Consider the following 18733-nt stretch of genomic DNA (forward strand, 5'->3'; position numbering starts at 1 on the left):
CCCAGTAGCCCATTAGGTCTGCTCATTGAGGCCCTAGGAAGCCCCAGCAGCAGGAGGAAGTTGAAATCTCAGACCAAGGTGACATGGCACACAACTCCATCATCAGAACAAAATTGGAATTGAAGAGAGTTTCTTTTTAAATTGTTTTGTTTTTCTTTTTTTCTATTTGGAAAATCTTGTACAAGGTCATAGAGTTTGGGGAGGTATTCATATTCCTCTCTCTCTCTCTCTCTCTCTCTCTCTCTCTCTCTCTCTCTCTGTGTGTGTGTGTGTGTGTGTGTGATGTGATGTGAAAAGAAGGGCTGCAGATATTAAAATATGGAGAAGGAAAGTTTAAAAGTCACTGAGAGCTGGGCAGTGGTGGTGCACACCTCTAATCCCAGCACTTGGGAGGCAGAGGCAGGAGGATCTCTGAGTTTGAGGGCAGCCTGGTCTACAGAGTGAGTTCCAGGGCAGCCAGGGCTACACAGAAAAACCCTGTCTTGAAAAAAAAAGTCACTGAGAAAACCAAGACATGATCCAGACAGACAGGCTGAGCAGGAGTTCACTCCAGGGTATGCCTTGCCTGGCTTATGGCCAGGTGGGGTCATGGAAAGTCAAAATGAGAAGAATACAGGGATGAATGGCAGCTCTGTGGTCCTGGGAGGTAGAGGCAGCTTGTATGTGGCCTCCAGAGCCTAAGCCAGAGACCCTGACTTAGCCAAAGGGTAGGACAGCTTCTCCCCTCTCTACCATCCAAAACAGCCTCCAATGACTTCTTCTTCCTTTTGTGTGTTCCAGAGCTAAACACTGGAAGTGCCCCTGGTGGTGCCAGTCGCTGTGACAGGGATGTGATAGCACCATGGTCATTTCCATGCATCCTAGCTCAGCACACTGGCAGACAGCCCTGCAAAGTCCTGTGCTGTGACATCATCTACTCATGCCCTCTCTCCTTGGTCAGGGCTTCAGCTATTCCACAGAGCTGCTGTCTCAGGTATTAGAGCAGACAGGTGTCAGGAAGCCCCATCACCCCCACAAGCCTTTCACGTCCAGAGAAGAAAGAGGGGTGGAAAGGCCATACCAGGCACCAGCTTAGAAGGGCCACAACATAGGCTTATGCATGATGGGAGAAGACAGAGAGGTAGCAACAGGTATAGAAAGAGCTTAAGTTAGCACCCAATCTCGCCAGCTGCCTGAGGGGGACTGAATAAAAACCATCTGACTCCTATTTTGTGGGATGGGCACTGGGAAATTCCATTTCCTAAGACCCCAGGGATTTGGATCAGCTCTGATCATCTGATTGATATTTGATCAATATCTCCCCTTCTCTGAGTCTCAGTTTCCACAGTTGTCACCTCTAGTAGGCTCTAGAGTAAGTGACCTCTCATAGACTCGCCCACTCTGACCTTACTACTTCCATTCTGTTCAGGTGTGAAACTCTCCGGGGACCCACGTGCCTCCAGAGGACACAAGGGCTCAGCCATCTGACCCAGGTGCAGGAGCCCAGGTGAGGAGGCGTCGAGCAGGGAGGCCATTCCCTGTGGATTCTCAGAGTGCTGCCCCTAAACATGCCACACTCTTTGGCATTTCAGACTAACATAGAAACTGATGGGAAGGGAAGAGATGCCAGCACAGGGCAGAGCACTCCTATATTTCTCAGTTATCGATCTGTCATTCTGATGCTGTGTGATCCAGGCTAGGTAATACCTGTCTCTGGGCCTTGGGACTCACCTCCCCCTTCCAAAAAGGTTTGGCCCAGGGCTGAGACAATGGAAGTTCAGTGGCTAGACCTAGGAGTGGTCTTCCCAGGGCCAGTGGGGAAAGTGGTGCCTGGATGCTGACCTGAGTTCCCAGAGAGTTTCAGTCTGGGTGCTGGACTCTCTAGGGCTGAACTCTCAAAGCCACACAGGGATACCTGTGTGGGCTGGCCCTCTGAGGTCTCCAACCCCCACGGTCTGAGGCTGTGACTCCTGCTGTTGTGCTCTGCATTTGAGATTCAGAGGTCAGCCTTGGCTTCCCGTAGACCCTTGCCCCTCTTGTCTTTTCTACCTTAACCATCAGGCCTCCACATCTGTCCCCATGAGCCTCATACACCAAGAAACCAAAAGAAGCCAGAATGGTAGGTGCAGAGGACTGAGGAGGGAAGACACAGTAGGAGGCAGAGGAGCCTAGCAGTGAGGGATCCCAGGGGAGTGGCACTCGGATAACCCACGGGCAGTAAGGGAGAGTTCCGATCACCTTATCACCTTTCAGTCCGGGCTCCCCCACGCCGCCCATCAGTCCCTGCAAGACAAGTCAAGGCCACAGAAGTCAGAAACTGATATGCTTCCAGATCCCGAGCTGGGTGCCTACCCTGAGTCTCTGTGTTCTTATGAGCAAAGGGGATAGTGATGGCCACCTCACAGGGCAAGAGAAGCTGCAGTGACCCTCATCCCTGAACCAATCCCAGAGCAGGAAAGGCTGATGGTGATGGCACGGGCTGTCGTTGGCAAGTCTCTCCCACTTGTGGGAACCATGCTCATCACTTGCTATGGGAGTTTCTGCATCTCTGGCCCAGAGTCCTACATCCCAGAACCACATTGGCCTCCTGATCAGCTTGTGGACTTGGTGTACAATAAAGATGTCTGGTCTAAATGACATACAGATGCTAGCTAGGTCTCCAGCCAAAGGACTAAGCTCCCAGCCAGCCTCTCCCAGATTCTCTCCCAGTGACTTCCATCTGGGGCTCCCTGTTGGGGTAGGGGTTGAACTCAGAAAGACCTCATTTAACTCACCTTCATGCCTTTCGGTCCTGGGTAGCCAACTGGGCCCAGTGCTCCTGTGTCACCCTAGGAATGGACATAGAAGAAGACATCATGAGAGGTGGCCCTGGGGGCAGATCTGTGAGGGAGGATCCCCAGGGTCCAGGGGGCTGGACTGAAGATGCAGTTCACACCCTAGGGCTGATCTTGGAATTAGAAGTATTCTGCACTGATGGCTTCCTCTGGACTCAGAGCCAGCTACAATCCCTGAGCTTGGCCAGACCTCCTGAGCCGTCCCACCTCTCCCTGACTTCTCATCAGATATCAAGACTTCTGTCCACAACAAAAGGACTCCCTCTTAACTACTTTGGACATTGGTCTCGTCTGAAAACTGGGGACAAGTATTTTCTGCTTGAGCGAGGGCTGCTAGAAGAGCTACCTGCAGGTTGATTCTTTGGGATAAGGGACAAAAAACACTTCCTGCTCCACAGGGCAGCTGATGAGCTCTTTGCCTGACAGCACTGACAGGAGGCAATTGGGGTGCTCTGTATGGTTTATGGTCTCCAAGATGTTGAGAGAGACTCTTGCACTACAGATTGGGGATCCAGCTTTGGGCCAGGAATAACAGGATTCCTGGGCCTGGGAGGCTTAGTGACCTCAAGGGTGTTTTCCACAGGGGCTCCAGATGGCTGGTGGGACATTTCCTAAGCCAGTCAACTTGTCCCTCTGCTGCTTACTAGCATGGGACAGGGAGAGTGACAACACTGAGTTGTAGCACTGTTCCAAGGAGTAGGTGACTTAGCAGGTGAGAGGATGGAGTGTCTGGGGCAGTGTGCATTGTCACGACTTAAAAGAGATCATTGCCATCGAACAGTCAGGGACCACTAAAATCCCATAGTAAATAAGACAGAGTAACACAGACCCGGACTCAAAGGTGCTAAGGTCAGGGGATCTAGGCTTAGCCGGAAGTGGGGCCCAGTCCTTCCTCACAAATGTCACTCTACTCTTTGTCTCACAGCCACCCCCAAACATGACAGTAGCATGGAGTTGTTCCAGGGTTAGAGCTGTTCTTCTCAGCTAGTTCATCTTCCTTCACTGACCTAAGAGCCTGCTCTGTGGCCTCAATCAATGAACTTGACCTCTCTTGGCTTCAGTTCCCAATGGCCCTGATTCAGGCTCTTTGGGCACTGTGGCAAAGGCTTTGAGGTTGGGGCACAAGGGTCAGCCCTGGGAATCCAGGCTATAGAATTTGACCTCAAGCTCCTGTTGGAGCTTCTCACACCCTGGGGTGAGAAGAGAATCCCAATAGAGGAGAATGCCAAGGGGGAGCTGCAGGAAGGTTGGAGGATCTGGAGGGTAGTGAGGAGGAGCTCTCAGACTAGACATGCCCAGGAACACAGAGACTAGCCCTGGCTGCCTGTGGAATCAAGGTAACCACAGGACACCAGGACTTCAGTCCCCGCTTGGCTGGGTTCAACCCTCCCTGCTGAGCCTCTGCAGTCACCGAGAATCTTGCTTCCAGTGCCCATCAAGGAACTGGTCCATCAGGAAAAAGAACACTTCCATCTAACCCGGACAGCCATGACCCAAAAGGAGCACCGCAGGGCACTGAGCAAGAGTCCTCGGCTCTCCTCCACTCAGTTGCTTCTCACAACTCTGGCAGATCACTTTTTCTGTCATGGCTCACACACCAGAGAAGAGATCAAGAGTCCAAGAGGCTGGTGCTACAGCATATCCAGTTCTGAAAGAAGGGGAGAGATGACCATGGTCCCCTTGGTTTGGTGGCCAGAGCAGACTCTGTAAGAGGTGGCTCCTCCCTAGGCCAGGAACTCAGGTTGGCTTCTCCTTCTGCAGACTAACCTAAAAGCAGCTTGTGAGGGGACCAGAGACTCACACAGGTTGGATGATGAATGTGAGGGACATCCAAAGGCTCTGTGGGTGTTGGGGAAGGAGCCTGGCATAGATCACGCCAAGGGGGAATAGTTGTGGCAAAAGAACCCTACATGCAGAAGACGGCAGCTGTGGGAACTCAGGAAAGGGAACAGCAACTGCCCAAGGTAGAAATACAGAGTCCCAGAGTGGCCTACCAAGGGGGAGGCAAAGGGACGCTGCAAGCCACTGTCCCCAAAGGACATCTCAGAGCCGGATTGCAGAGCGTTCCCAAGAAAATGAGGAAGATTCTTATGTTGGAGCCATTCTTAAGCTCCCGGACACTGCTCCCCACCATCCCCTTCCTCTCAAGTCCCTCACCATGATCACAACCAACACAGCTGTAAGCAGTTAAAGCCCCCGTGCTGTGTGTCCAATTCCAGGGGCAGCTGCCAAGGCCCAGCCAGACTCTGGCTACACCGGACCCAGGGCTAGCAGTTCACCACTGCTCACCCATGCAACCAGGATGGCTGTCAGAGCTATCCCACTTTCCTAGGGGAAACCAAGGCTAAGAGAGGAACCAGAAAACCTGCTCTGCAAGTACTGAGTGAGGCCAATTCAAGGCAGGATCAGACCTCAGAGATGTCTGTTTGCCCCAGTGTGAATCCATGCTAACAGATCCTGGAGTAGCCACAGATAGCAAGAACCCAAGAGCATCACAGGGGCATCCAGATCAGGGTTTGCAAGGGACCAGAAATCTCTCCTTCTGCCTTGCATCTCCTGTTCAGCTGTGATATCTGGCCTGTGATGTCCCCATCCCTTGGCTCACCTGTGCCTTCACCGGGTGTGCTGGCTGACCTCTAACACTGCTAGGCCTTCATCCCTGTAACTGCACCCTTCCCATGACCCTAGAGCTCTGTCACCTCCCTGCTCAATGGTTCGGAATCAATGCCTTATTTTCATAACTGCCCCTGTGTAAACCATTAAGATTATGTGTGCTCACAGGCCACTACCTGTCTCACCACCAAACTGAGGCCAGGCCCCCGGGTTGAAGGACCTTTCCTCCATGACTCAGGCATCCAGTATGGTAGGGCAGAGTCACAAACAGTACACCTTTGAAGTGTCTGATGAATGACTTATGATGACCCCCAGTCTTGCTTAAAAACCCACCAGGGAGCTAGCCTGGAAGAAAATGGAGCCTCTGGTGGCCCCAGGTTAGGGACAAGAAAGTAATCTGGGGGCTCTGATCTTATACAGGAGCAGCCCAGCAGTAGTAATAGAGAGTGGGCTAAGAGCTTCAGTGGTGTGTACAGGCTGAGCCGTGGCTTAAGGGCTGTGTGAGCTCAGAGAGGTGTGCTGCTCACACTGAACCTGTTCTCGTACCTACAAGATGGCAATGAGTTCCCTCTCCAGGGCTCATGTGCTCATTCGATACTGATCAGGGTCAGAAATACAATAGCTGGTTAACACCAGTTGACCAGATCCCTAACCAACTCTCCACACATAGGATAGCCCTGACCCATCAATGACAGCAGCGTTTAGGGCCGGATCACGAGATCATTTGTTCTCATTCAATGCAGAAGCCAAAAAGTCCCTGTGTCTCTCTGAACAGAAGAGCCAAAAGAGACTTTTATGGGACATATTCTGAGGTGAACAGTCCCCCTGCATGCCAGCCATGAGCTCTGATGACACCGAGAGGGGAGAGTCTAGTCCTCTCAGCTTGGAGCTGGCAGGAAGCCACTGATGGCAAGCGGGAACTGGGTACATCTGATATGTGTTATAAGCAGGACATGCCCCACTCCCTAGAGGGCGAGCCAGGGCATGGCATGGCTTCTAGAGCTCCAGCACAGCAGACACCCCACAAACATACAAGTAGACAGGCGCTTAGTGAGTGGTAGCCTAGTCTTCTGTCCTCTCTCCTGACTGGGCACCTGGGAAACTGGGACAGAGGCAGGTGACAGGCTTCAAGAGCACTGCTTCAGCTGACTCCACAGAGGGTTTGTATATCTTGGTTTCTATAACAAAATGACCACCAAAAACAGACCCCTGCCCCCCATCAGCTGAGCATCCATGCACTCTAGAAAACCACAGGTGACTGACCCAGTCCCGCTTCCTCCTGGACATCTCAGAACAGGGTCCCCTTCCTTTCCACTTCTCCAGAAGTTCCTGGCTCAGAGTTCCAGGACCAGAGAGGGCACTCAATCTGGGGTTGGTGGGCTCAGGTCCAACCCAGTGACCCCCACCTAAAGGTGCCTGGGTGAGAGATATTTCATCCTGGCAGAGAAGAGAATCTGAAAACAAGGAAAGGAGAGACTGACAGTGGCCACAAGAGGATATGGGGCAAGGGAAGCTGCAGGAAAGAGAGGTTGACAATGACCATAGGAGAACACAGGGCCAGGGAGGCTGCAGAAAAGAGAGGCTCTTTGGAAACCTTGTAGGCACAAGACTGCAAATTGTAGACACACCCAGAGCTTGGGCCAAAAGAAGGCAGGAAAGGGATCCTAGAATGGAAGTTGAGGGTTATGGCCTCCAATCAAGCCCCAACCTTCTCCTGCATTGTGTGTAACCTTGACCTGGTATCTGTTTTCCTACCTCCCAAAGAGACACTGTGAGCAGCAGCAGTAGCAAGTCAGAACAGAGAGGGCCCAGTCACATTTGAATGTCAGGTAAATAGAATACTCTAGCACAAACGTGTCCTAAATATCACATCGGGCATCCAAAGCCACCTGGGCAACCGGCATTTTGTCTGGCTAGTCCTGAGGCAGGAAGGAGCCTGCCAAATACCAGGAGGACCAGGGACAGAGGTAGTATAGTCTAGGGGAGGACCAGGGACAGAGGCAGTATAGTCTGGGTCCATAGAATCTGTCCATTCATCCAAACAGAACTCATTCTCCTCTGGGTTAGGTCCCAACCTAGAGGATGCTGGGACAATGCCAAATGGGAACACGTGCCAAAGATGACTATCAGGATGTGTGAATATCCCCTCAGAAAAGTCTGGGACCAATATTGCTCACACTGAAGGAGTCTGAACAGAGAAGACAATGAAGTTTTGACCCCAGGAACAGCCTCTCCCAGGAAGAGTCAGGGTAACCTGGGCTCAAGACAGGAAGGATCTGGAAAACGTGGGCTCTGATTGGATGGACCAAGGAAGAAGGGAGTTTCTCACAATGGAGCTTATTGAGCACGCACTTGAGGGATCGCTTCAGAGCTTAGAAAAAATAGATACTAAGACTTCCAGCATGTGCTCAGATTCTCATGGCTCATATTGCCAAAGTAAGTACTCAGCAGATTTCTGTTGAATGAACACAAGAGATGAGTGTCTGAGTTAATACTTTCCCATCCCTAGCCAAGACAGACATCACTGTCAACTGTAGCATCTTCAGCCAAGGAGGATATGACTAGCCAAGGCAGACATCACTAGTCAACTGTAACACCCTCTCCTACTAAGTTCCGACGCGCAATGCTACCAGACGTGTAACAGAAAAATTAAAATGGCTATTAGTATGATTAGTACTTCTGGAAGCCTTTCTGTGTTCTAAGTACTGCTTAAGTGTTAAGCTACTTACAGTATCAATCAATCCCCCAAAGCAAGTACTAGGGTAATGCCCGTTATATAGGCGAAGAAATAAAGGGCAGGAGGGCAAGAAAGGTACCCAGGACTGGGATTGGAATGGGTGAAGGAGGACTTAAACCCAGGATGTGGAGTTCCAGGCCTAGACTGGACTATGTGCATCTATGGTCCCAGAACAAAGGAGGACAATGATCCTATGTGACAGAGGGTTCCTGAGGTTCGTAGAGGTAAAGCCGGAATGGGGGTCAGGGCCAAGAGGGTTGACCCTGGGAGACAATCTGGGGGAACTCTGGGGAATGGGGTCCATCATACTCCTCTTAACCCCATCTTCATCTTCCATCTGAAGAGAATTTCTCAGCACAGTTGCTGAAAGAACAAAGCCAGCCCTCCTGTCTGGGGAGCCATCTTGTACCTGGTACCATCACACCACAAGTTTCACAGGACCAGAGCAGAAGAGCATATTCTGTGGGGTGGGTGGTGCCTCTAGGGTCATGGCCAGGCTTTGGCCTCTCACTGGCCCTCAGGACTGAGTTCAAGGCCAAGAATAGCTCTGTCCTTACACTGAGTGACAGGGCCACCTGCCAAGGCTTTTCCAATCCAGAACAATCAGAGGCTCTACCCCCTCCGGCTCCTCAGCCTCTTGGGCCTGGGCATCTCAGCAGGTAACAGTCATGTTAATAACAGTATGGTCCACTGGCTCAGCATTTACAGAGCACTGGCACAGGCCACGCCATACCCATAACCCCTTTCATCCTCACAACCAGGGGTCCAAGAGGACTCCTGTCCACCACCATTTCATAGATGACAGAACTAAAGCATAGAGAGTCTAAGTGAGAGGGCCCAGGTCACATGACCTGGATGTGACAGAGGTGGAACTTGAACTTGGTACTCCTGCTCCAAAGTCAGTGCTTTAAGGAAGTGAGTAAAGAAGGCCTAGAGTCTCTGCTCTGCTGCTAGCCACAGTCTCCCTCTGGGCCTGAGCCCTTTACTGGCTGAATAACTTGCTATCATACTGATCTACCTGCCTGCAAATCAAGGGACAGGACACAAGCCAAAGAATGGTTGGCAGCCCTGTGCTCCAAGACTCATTATCATCTAATCAATGAGCAAGCAGGCTCCAAGAAGGTAGGCAAACTATCTGCAGCCACAGCATGGCTTTGTCTTTACTCCTCTATTTCCTTCCTTCCTTCCTTCCTTCCTTCCTCCTCCTCCTCTTCCTCATCCCTCTGGGGCTTATGGAAAAGGCCATTTTGACTCCCTTTCAAGGCCCCTTGCTTGCTTTTCACACCTATGGCTACCCCACCTCTGCCCAAGTTGGACCTAGGCATGTGTGTACTTACAATGAGCCCGAGCACTCCTGGTGGTCCTGGCAGGCCAATTTCTCCCTGCAAGCAGAAATCAAGGTGGTTACTGCCCAGTCTCCCTCTACACTGTACCCCATTCAGGTGCTGGGTGGGACCACTAGGAGCAGAGTCCCCCTCTTTCTGAGCACAGTCTCTTAAGTGCTCTTGCATGCTTGCTGTAGGATATGTAGAATATTCCCCTCTATCATCTATCCCATCTGTAACATCCAAGCCTAGCCCCTTCCAGACTCTAGCATGGAGGGCACACACGGGTGGGACTGGACCCAGGTCATAAGCAGATGGGGGTGTTTTTCTCTCTTGGCAAGCTTTCAGAGGTGAGTGGTCTGCTCAAGGTCAGAGGCAAACAATGAGGACAGCACGTGGATGCCCTGTTGCCACTCAGACTCTCCAGGTCCCCCCATTCCTGGGGCTTCCAAGGTGCCAGGTCCAGAGGACAGGACAATGTGGGACTGATCCTCTCCAACTCCAGTCCCCCAAAGCTTTATAAATTGACCATCTAATGTCCACACCAGGGGTGGGGGAAACATGGGGGCGAGAGTCTAGCTCAAGCTCAAAATGGAAAGTCATGAATAAAAACTGGTTCTGGCAGCTGACTAATGGTGGGACGTGCCAGCCTCCCCTCAGGACTGTCCCTATTGATACAACTGCGGGGCTACCGGAAAGGAAATGACTTGCCAAGATCCCTTGGCAATTCCATGGCAGAGCTGATGTCAAGGGGAGAGAATCGTTCTATTCCTCCAGACCCTAAGGAGAAAGATGTCTCTCCCAACCCAAGAAAACTTTCAGAAGGGTCACATCCTTTGGTTTGGACGTTAACCTAGTAAAATCTGAGTCTATAGGAAGATCCTTGCTCTCCTGCAAACTCTGAAAATGCATCTTGCTCCACCTGGAGACTCAACCCCTCTTTCCTCATCCCAGTTCTTCCCCGTTCCTACTCTGCCAAGCATCTCTGTTCCTCCCGGCTTTCCCTAGCCAAGTGCAATGGACTAAGGAGGTAGCAGTGACACCAGGATGCTGGCACCTTAGGGATGCCTAGCACTGATCACAATTGTCCCCTGCACACCTGCAATGGCTAAGACCTCCCATCTTCTAAGCGTGCATTCTGACCTGCACTTCGAAAGGGACACTGGGGTGCAGAGGAGTGAACTGGTTTCCCAAGACCCCCAAACTCCATGTTCCTAGCTCTGAGGACACAGCTTTATCCCCAGAGCATCTGCTAGGTCAGGCTCAGAAGTATTTATGGAGTTGCAATGAACCAACAAATGTTAGGAAGCTGATGGAAGGCCAGTGGGCACAGCTGGGCCAGGCTGCTCTGGTAGGGAGCCCCAGGGAAAGACAAGACCCAGAGCAGGCATTCCTGAGAACACTGGCCATAGCCTACACCCCAGCCTGAGATCTCCCACCCAGGGCCTGGAGCGAGGACAATAAGGGAAAAGCAAACTGATGCTAGGGAAGGCCAAGTCATCTCTTGCAGACAAGCTGGGCCTCTGCATGCTTACAAACTGTAAACCTGAAGACCTGTAAACTTGGCTCTGCCTCCAGCAAAGCTGTGGCAACTGCCTTTACCAAGGCAAACCACCTATAAACGATTCTGATGCCTCCTATCGATGGCAGCTGTGGTCTCTCCATCAGACAGAAGCTCTCAGAGACTGGGGAGAGCCTGCAACTCAGCAAGTGAGGACTCTCCAGGAGGCCACAGAGTACCCACAAAAGAAAGGGGTTCAGAGAAGTCTTTCCATTTTTCCAAAGGCACTCAGCTAGTATGTCATAGGGCAGGGAAGAGCCCAGGTCTGTCTGACCCCCAAATTCAGGTTCTTGCAGTCCGCTGTACTCGGGCTTGTTAGCAAGCACTGGGGATACTTACAGGGTTGCCATCAAGTCCAGGGGGGCCTCTTTCCCCAAAGTCTCCAGGGAAGCCCTGAGGGGATGAGAGAGAAGAAATACGGAGGTTAGCGCTCAAGGCTGCAGTTCGGCTCTGAGCCACATTCCCAGCAGGATGCAAGGACGATATCTGAGCAGGCTCACTCCTCAGATCTGGGGTTCTGAAGTCCTCCCTGCTAACCACAAATATTGGCACACATGGAACCAAGAGACAGGTCACAGCCGATCTGGGAGATGGGACAGGCACCACCCCCAGGTCTGGGACTGCACTGGGACTCCTAGTGGAAATGACAGACTGAGGCAGGAAGCAAGGTCCAGACCTAGACCACTGCAGGCAGACTGATGAAGTTTGCAGTGCACCTTTCTCAGAGTCCATTGGCCTCAGTTTCCCCACTGGTTAAAGGAAGGCTCTGCAGCTGCCCCGTACACCTCAGAAGCCATACTGTGGAAATATAGTTCCTATGTTACAAACTAAGGCTGTGACTGGGAAAGTGGCAAGGTCACGCAAGGTCACACTGCTAGGGAGGATTTGCACTGTGGCCACAAAGAGGCCACCAGCCTGAACAGGTCTGGCCCTTCAGCCCTTCTGTGACCTGACTAAGAAGCTCCACAGTCCTCAGGGAGCCAGGCAGCTGGAAAAACATCAGCTGTAGGGAGGCCTGGGGGATGGGGGGTGGGGAATCCATTCCTACTTCAAAGGAAAGGGAGGGATTTATCTAGAGCCTGTAAACCCCTTCCCCTCTTCCAGTTCCAACTGTGGCTTTCCCAAGACGAATGACAAGCATAGCTCACATTTGCCTGACAGAAAGAATGAATGCAAAGGCGGCCAGAGTGTGATAACTGCCTGGAGGAACCTCGCACCTCAGGTTGCTAGTACTTTGTTCAGCAGATATCCAGCAAGAACAAGAAAGGAAGAAAGGAAGAGAGACAGAGAGAGAGAGACAGAGACAGAGACAGAGACAGAGAGAGAGAAGGGAGGGAGCCCTAGGAAACAGTCATATAGCCTGTACCACTAAGCAGGAGCCCTGACCCTGCGTTTCGGGGCATGTATGCATGCAAGCATACAGGTCCTATTCATGAACCGGCACAGCACAGGGTACCATTCACTCCCCAGGAACCATGGGCTTACTCAGACTCCAGAAAATGCAGACATTTGATGGGTCTGAGACCAGGTTGTTGTTTTGTGTGCAAGCCGGCCTGTGTGTCTGGCATTCACCCCTGGGTAAAGGTGACTCATCCTATTTAACTGATGGGAAAGGTGAGGCTCAGGCAGGAAGTCACCTGACCAAGGCCATAAAACCAGCCTGTGGCTCAGGTGAGCTTGGGTTCTGCTTCTGCCCAGTTCCACTCCTGTGAGTTTCAAATGGGCCCAGCCTGGTCTGAGGAGTGAGAGTGTCCACCTGGCACACGGGGTGACAGGGTGCTGCCATGCACAGTCCTGTCTCTGTAGAGTGCATTCAGCCCACAAGTGCTTCCTCTTCCCGTGTTCTAGGAGTCTCAGCTAGCTGATACCAGCCAACCCTGACACTCTGTCATGATGTTGACTGGTGCCCCCTCTTGGGGCTGGAGCCATCTGTCAGATGGGCTGTGATATGGGACATCTTTTGAAGGCACTGACTTTTTCTTTGTGTTGGTCGTGAAGGCTGGGACAGGGTAGGAAGGCAGTCGCTCATGGAATAAGGACAAAGTGTAGCAGCGTCCTGGCTCGCTCCATATGGTCCCAGTGGCAAGGCCTGGTGATTGCTAGCTTTCTTCTCTAGGTTCAGAGTCTAGAGGAGACCAGGGCCACCCAGTCATCTCTAGGCATCTGTGTGAGAGGAAGACGTTCACAGTGCTGATTGAGGGCTGATCCCAAAATATATGCTAGCCTGGCCTGACCCACAGACAAGACTGGGGAGGAAGAGGGTGTATTGGTATATCCTGGGCACAAGGCCGGCGGTTTCTATAGCAACACACAGGGCAGCTCCAAGCTGACCCACCACTCCCCTCAGACCCAGTAGTCAGGCCAACACCCCTGAGCTATCCTGGCTCTACCACCCAGAAGGCTCTAAGAATCTGAGTTATGTCTGCTTTCCTTCAGAGACTGTTAAGACCAGGGAGAGTCTTAAGACATAGCCTTCTGAAGGTTGAGTTCAAACCCCAGTTAGACCCTGTTGCAGTTCAGCAGTAGACTGGGCTAGCCTATGAGTGACAATAGACACAGCCATGACAGTAACAACCAAATGTAGCAGACTCATGAAAGGGACTTTGTGCAGACCTTATTTTAGATATCAAGAGACCCAGAGATGTTAAGAAACCCGTCCAAAGTCACACAGCTATGGGATAGCATGGTTTGGATTTGAATCGAGGCAGTCTGGCCCTGGAGTTGGTCTGGTATTTATGTAGTGACATCAAGCACAAACAGAAGAATTAGAAGTCCAGCATTGCAAAGGGCCATTGTGACTCCAGACTGATGAATATTAAATCTGGTTCTGCCTGGACATAGATGATGGCCCTGGGGACCAGCTCTCCTTCTCCATCTCTAGCTTTGCTTCTGTGGACTGGCAACCTCTAGGACTCTGGGCCTTTTATTTTAAAAAGACCGTTAGGAAATGATGAAGCTTTAAAGATGCTGGAACAATTGAAGGTGGTCTGAGATGGAGGAAGCCCATAGCTTAAGTGAACAGCAGTTTGTTGCCCCAGTAGGAAACTGAGATCCAAACCTTCTACCACTCCACTCCCGAGCAGACAGCCACATCTACCAGCTACCCAAGGCCTCTATTCCTTGCCCAGCTGGGCATCCAGTGCCTACTGGCTGTGCCTGATGTATGCGTGATGACTGCACATTAGCCTATGGCAGCAGGCACTTCCTTCTTCTGTTGCCCCAACCCCTGACTGCAGCAGCCTGGCCCACGGCCCAAGAAATGAACTTGGCTCACTGCCGGGCGTGCTACGTGGCTCCTCCGCTTCCCCAGGTCGGGCCCCTCTGGGACTGAACGCCTCGCCTTATACTGTGAGCAGAACCAGGCTGGGCGGAAGAAAATAGACTAGGGCAAGGCTCCGCCCTCACTCTGGATGGCAACAGTTCACACGGCCAGAGGTGTGGACAGCAACGTGCCAAGGCCCAGACATCTAAAGGCATTTCAGCCAAGCTCCGGCCTCCAGAATCTGCTCCTCTGATACAGAGGGTGGATGCAGGACCAGTGCAGCCTGAGCATTCAACAGATGATCCACTGAGCTTCCAGGCTCTGTCTCCTAGCCTACACACCAGCCACCTCTTTGTGCCCTGGGCAAGACCAAGCTAAGCATCATTAACAATTCTCCGGCAAGCTGAAGTGCATCATTACATCACTAGTCAGGGGTGGTACCCACCACGGGGCTATTCAGCAGCCTCCAGGAGGAGCCACCGAACTTAGAGAGCTATAAGAACTAAATATTTAATTTCTGGAAGTCCTTCCATGGGTCTAGCTTGCATGCTTTCTACTGTGCTTAAAATACGCTGATAGGGAAGGCCTCTGAATTTCCCAGATCCCTTGTTTCATGATACAGATCATATCCTACTCTGCCCTGTGAAGGAAACTAGAAAATCACTCCAGTTATGCTATCAAGGGAGAAAGAGATGGAGATGGACAGGCAGGAGTCTTACGGAGACTCACACCTAAGGCTCACTCACAACACCTGAGGCTCACATCTAAATGAAAAACCAGACCCTCCCCCTCATCCTTTTGGGCCTCAGTTTCCCCACATGGGGATATATATTCTCTCCTTCCCTATCTGATAACTAGGAAAAACCCAGGGCAGGAATTCCTGACCTGAACCAGATTGCTGTGTGTCCTCAGGCAAGCTCTCAGCATCTCTGAGTCACACAGTGAGAGACAGAGCCAAGCCTGGGTCAACTGATCTAGTGTTGGGACTGCCTTCCTGACTCTGTGCAGGCCCGGTCACAACAGGCAGATCCAGGCCCTAAACAGCATGGTGGGGGTAGGAATCCCCAGTGCACTGATGAGAGAGAGACAGAGACAGAGAGAGAGAGAGAGACAGAGACAGAGAGACAGAGAGAGACAGAGACAGAGACACAGAGAGAGAAAGCACACTAGACAGGAAGAATCACTGTAGCCTCTTTCTAGACTCAATGAGAGATTCTGGCTAGCATGTGGCTCAGCCGTCTGCTGTGCGTAACCCTGAACCAGCCGGGCCAGAAGTCCTGCCAGCACTAGCCAACTGCCAACATTTTATATTTGGACCTTCTTCCAAAATTGCACACCCCCTTTCTAGCACGAGAGGTGAGGCAGGGGTGAGAACTGTAGATTCCGCTGGAGGAAAAGGGAGTTGATGGGGAGAAAAGAGACCCCGTGGGAAACACCCTGCATTATCAATGGTCTTAGGTTCAGATCCAGACTTTGCTACCGATTTTCTGTGTGACCCTGGTCAAGGGGCTTGCATTCCCTAGTCAGTGGTAGGTCTGATTAGATGACCTGCAGGATGGCAGCAAAGAGCTAAGCCACCAACTGGGATACGAGCAAGTTGTCTTGGTGACAGTCACAAGGCCTCACCCCGAGGTCTATCTCTTAGAGACTCTGATTCCCCTACGGAATCAATGGCTTTCCTAACAGAGTCAAGGAAACCTACGTTGATGATATTGGTACCATTTGGTATTCCCAAGAGTCAGTCTTGGATGTGCCCTGCTCCAGCTCTTCAGAGGCTGCAATGCCTTGGACACCTCTCTGGGCCTTGTCTTTCTCTTTATGCCCTATAGATGGTCGGCAAGAGGAAAACTAATCCCTTATGGCATTGAAGCGACCTAAAGAGAGCTCGTGGATTTGGGTAGGGGTCAATACTGAACCATTTCTGGGATTCCTCTCGAGGCCTACCATACTCCCTAGTCATCTAGCCTTGCATGTGCATAAATGAAGTCAGAGTGGGAGACCTGACACTGGGGACCCTGTGCTGTCCAGGGGAGGACTTAGGTCCCCTAGTGCCTGCTGGCCACTAACACAAACATCGGGACAGACACCCAAGACGTAAAGCTTTACTTGCAAGCTGCTGAAGCATATAGGGATAGAGGAGCCATCTGGAGCAGCAAGAACTCCGGGCAGCATCCCAGGCCAGTGCTTGTCCCTGGTTACCCTGCCCTACACCCAGAGCAGAGAAACAGAACTGAGAGGCAGACAGTGCCAGGTCTCAGGGACCACCAGTGCAGTACGCGGCCAGCGGGAGGTGGGGCTACCCGTAGAGTCTGCGTAATAGACACGGAAAATCTTTACCGGCCTACCCATCTCGCCCCTCTTGCCAGGAACGCCAGGGAGACCCTGTAGGGGAAAGAGGAGAAAGATCATTATCAAACTCCAGGGGGCACCCACCGCACCCAGAATAAAGTCCCAGGGAGTCTGGAAGGCTTGCCCAGAGCATGGTGCGAGCTGCATGCTCATTGCATGGATGCGGGTTCTCATAATCACCTACTGGGAGAGTGCTAAAGGAAGCCGCCAGCACTCCTAGCATTCAGCAGGTGCTCACTAAGTGTACCTTCTTCTGCTTCCCTATAATGCCCTGTATTTAGCTTAATGACGGGGTTACAACTGAACTTCCAAGTACAGGCTTGGGGGAAGGAAGGAGCATGTATTAAAGTCGCCAGCCCTAAAGGCCTGTGGGCAGCTCTTCCCTGACTTGGACACTTGGTCTGGAGGGCAGTGTATCTTGGGAAATCCTGAAGCCAGTCTATACACATCCCCAGGACCCAGGACAGAGTCAGGCATCCCTGATGTCCCCATCCCTGCTGCCACCAAACTACCACGTTCCCGCCTGGCATCCCTGGCCTGGCATCTGATACTTGGCGCTGTCCCCACCCTTCTATGAGACAAGCCTCACAACACTTTATAAAGCAGCCAAGTGCCGTGCTAGTGATGGGTGGATGCCTGTGCCAAAGGGAGGAGAGAGACGACTTGGCGCTCTGTGGGTGGCCTCTGTCATAGCTACTCAGCCATGTCACGGTGGCAGGAAAGCAGCCATAAACAGCGGTGATCTATAAGCAGAGCTACGGTCAATAAAACTTTATTTACAAAACAGTCAACTGGCCATCTTTGCAGAACATACAAATGCCTGTCACTGGTTAGCGACTCCTCTGTTGAGTCCCTTCTCTAGCCTCACTGCCCTACGTACCTAGGACACCAAGCATGGGGCACCCCTACCTTGCCCAGGACCACCAGTGCTATAACAGTGAAGTATACGCATGCTGCTTCCTGGGCCTCACCCTACTTAGGTACTCCCAGCATAGATGTCATCAGCAGGCAGTCTGCTACCTCAGAAGAAGTAGAGGGTGACGGTACACAGACAAATGTACTTACCCGCTCTCCATCCGACCCTGGCAGGCCAAAGAGCCCCGGAAGACCAATGTAACCCTAGAAAAGAGCAGGTGGGGATCAGAGAGGTTAAGCATGGGGTGCAGTCAGCCCAGCCTCCCTGCTGCCATCCCACGGCCCGGTCCCTTGTGGTGGCGGCTCCAGGGGTCCTCGATGACATAGACCTTGAGGCAAGTGTATATGCCCGTGGACTGCATGGTGCTGCGTTCACGATGTAGTCCAAAGGCACATACGCTCACACCAGGGAGGGCAGCACAGGACGGCAGAGGCCCGGCACCCAGCTCGCGACCTGTGGAAGGAAGCTTGTACCCAGGTTAGATGCTGCAGGGCTGGGAGATCTGCCTGCCCTGTGGATGCTCCCTGCAATGGTTGCTCCTAGAGTTCAGAGGTCCTGGATCTGGGGGATTGCATCTACTCTGGTTGACAAATACTGCCGGTCAGCATTGCCCACCCCACCCCCCCAGAGAGCTGACTCTGTGCCAGGCACATGGGTGATCCTGAGTTAACCCTGGCAAGAACCCCGGAGGCTAGAGGTGGTGCTAGTTTGTATTCAGCTGATTTGTGTTCAGCTCAAAGGTCACCTGGGCCCAATGGACTTAAGGACCCAGGCATGTCACCACTTAATGTGGGTGTCCCAGAGGGAATGTAGCTGGTCTCTAGTCCCCAAGTCTGAATTCCCCTTTAGTCCCCAAGCAGGCCTACCCTGCCTACCTCATGGTGTTAGAATCATGACATGCATAGCCCATCTCAAGGGCTCTCCTTCCTAGTACCAAACATGCAGGTCAGAGCAAGCTCATCCCCCCAGCATCCTTCAGTATCCTGATAACAGGGCTTCTCTCTTTGCCTCCCTGTCCTCTGATAACTTCTCAAGGGCCAGGATCCAGCACAGGGTTTGTACCAATAGAAGCTGTGCAGCAGTTTAATGATAACTACAGCAAAAGCAACTGCTTGCCAAGCTCAAGCCACCTGCCAGGCCAGACTCAATGCTTCACA

The 18733-nt window shown here is 52.1% G+C and overlaps 1 protein-coding gene across 4 annotated transcripts in view; it reads right to left on the reverse strand.

The window, feature by feature from the left end:
- Col27a1 (collagen type XXVII alpha 1 chain) overlaps positions 1-18733 on the reverse strand; it is a 119883-nt gene that overhangs the window by 59157 nt on the left and 41993 nt on the right. For all 4 annotated transcript variants that reach the window (XR_015047364.1, XM_085839250.1, XM_021159800.3 and 1 more), the window contains exons 11-16: positions 17726-17779; positions 16649-16693; positions 11389-11442; positions 9501-9545; positions 2754-2807; positions 2218-2262 (exon numbers count right to left, since the gene is read on the reverse strand). Coding sequence is in view for 3 of the 4 variants with exons in the window: in XM_085839250.1 (XP_085695376.1) it covers positions 2218-2262; positions 2754-2807; positions 9501-9545; positions 11389-11442; positions 16649-16693; positions 17726-17779 (297 nt within the window). In the remaining variant the exon portion in view is untranslated. The remainder of the gene's footprint in view (positions 1-2217; positions 2263-2753; positions 2808-9500; positions 9546-11388; positions 11443-16648; positions 16694-17725; positions 17780-18733) is intronic.

Source organism: Mus caroli, unplaced genomic scaffold (assembly GCF_978045245.1).
Source record: "Mus caroli unplaced genomic scaffold, Mus_caroli_1 scaffold_6, whole genome shotgun sequence".
Taxonomy (NCBI): Eukaryota; Metazoa; Chordata; class Mammalia; order Rodentia; family Muridae; genus Mus; species Mus caroli.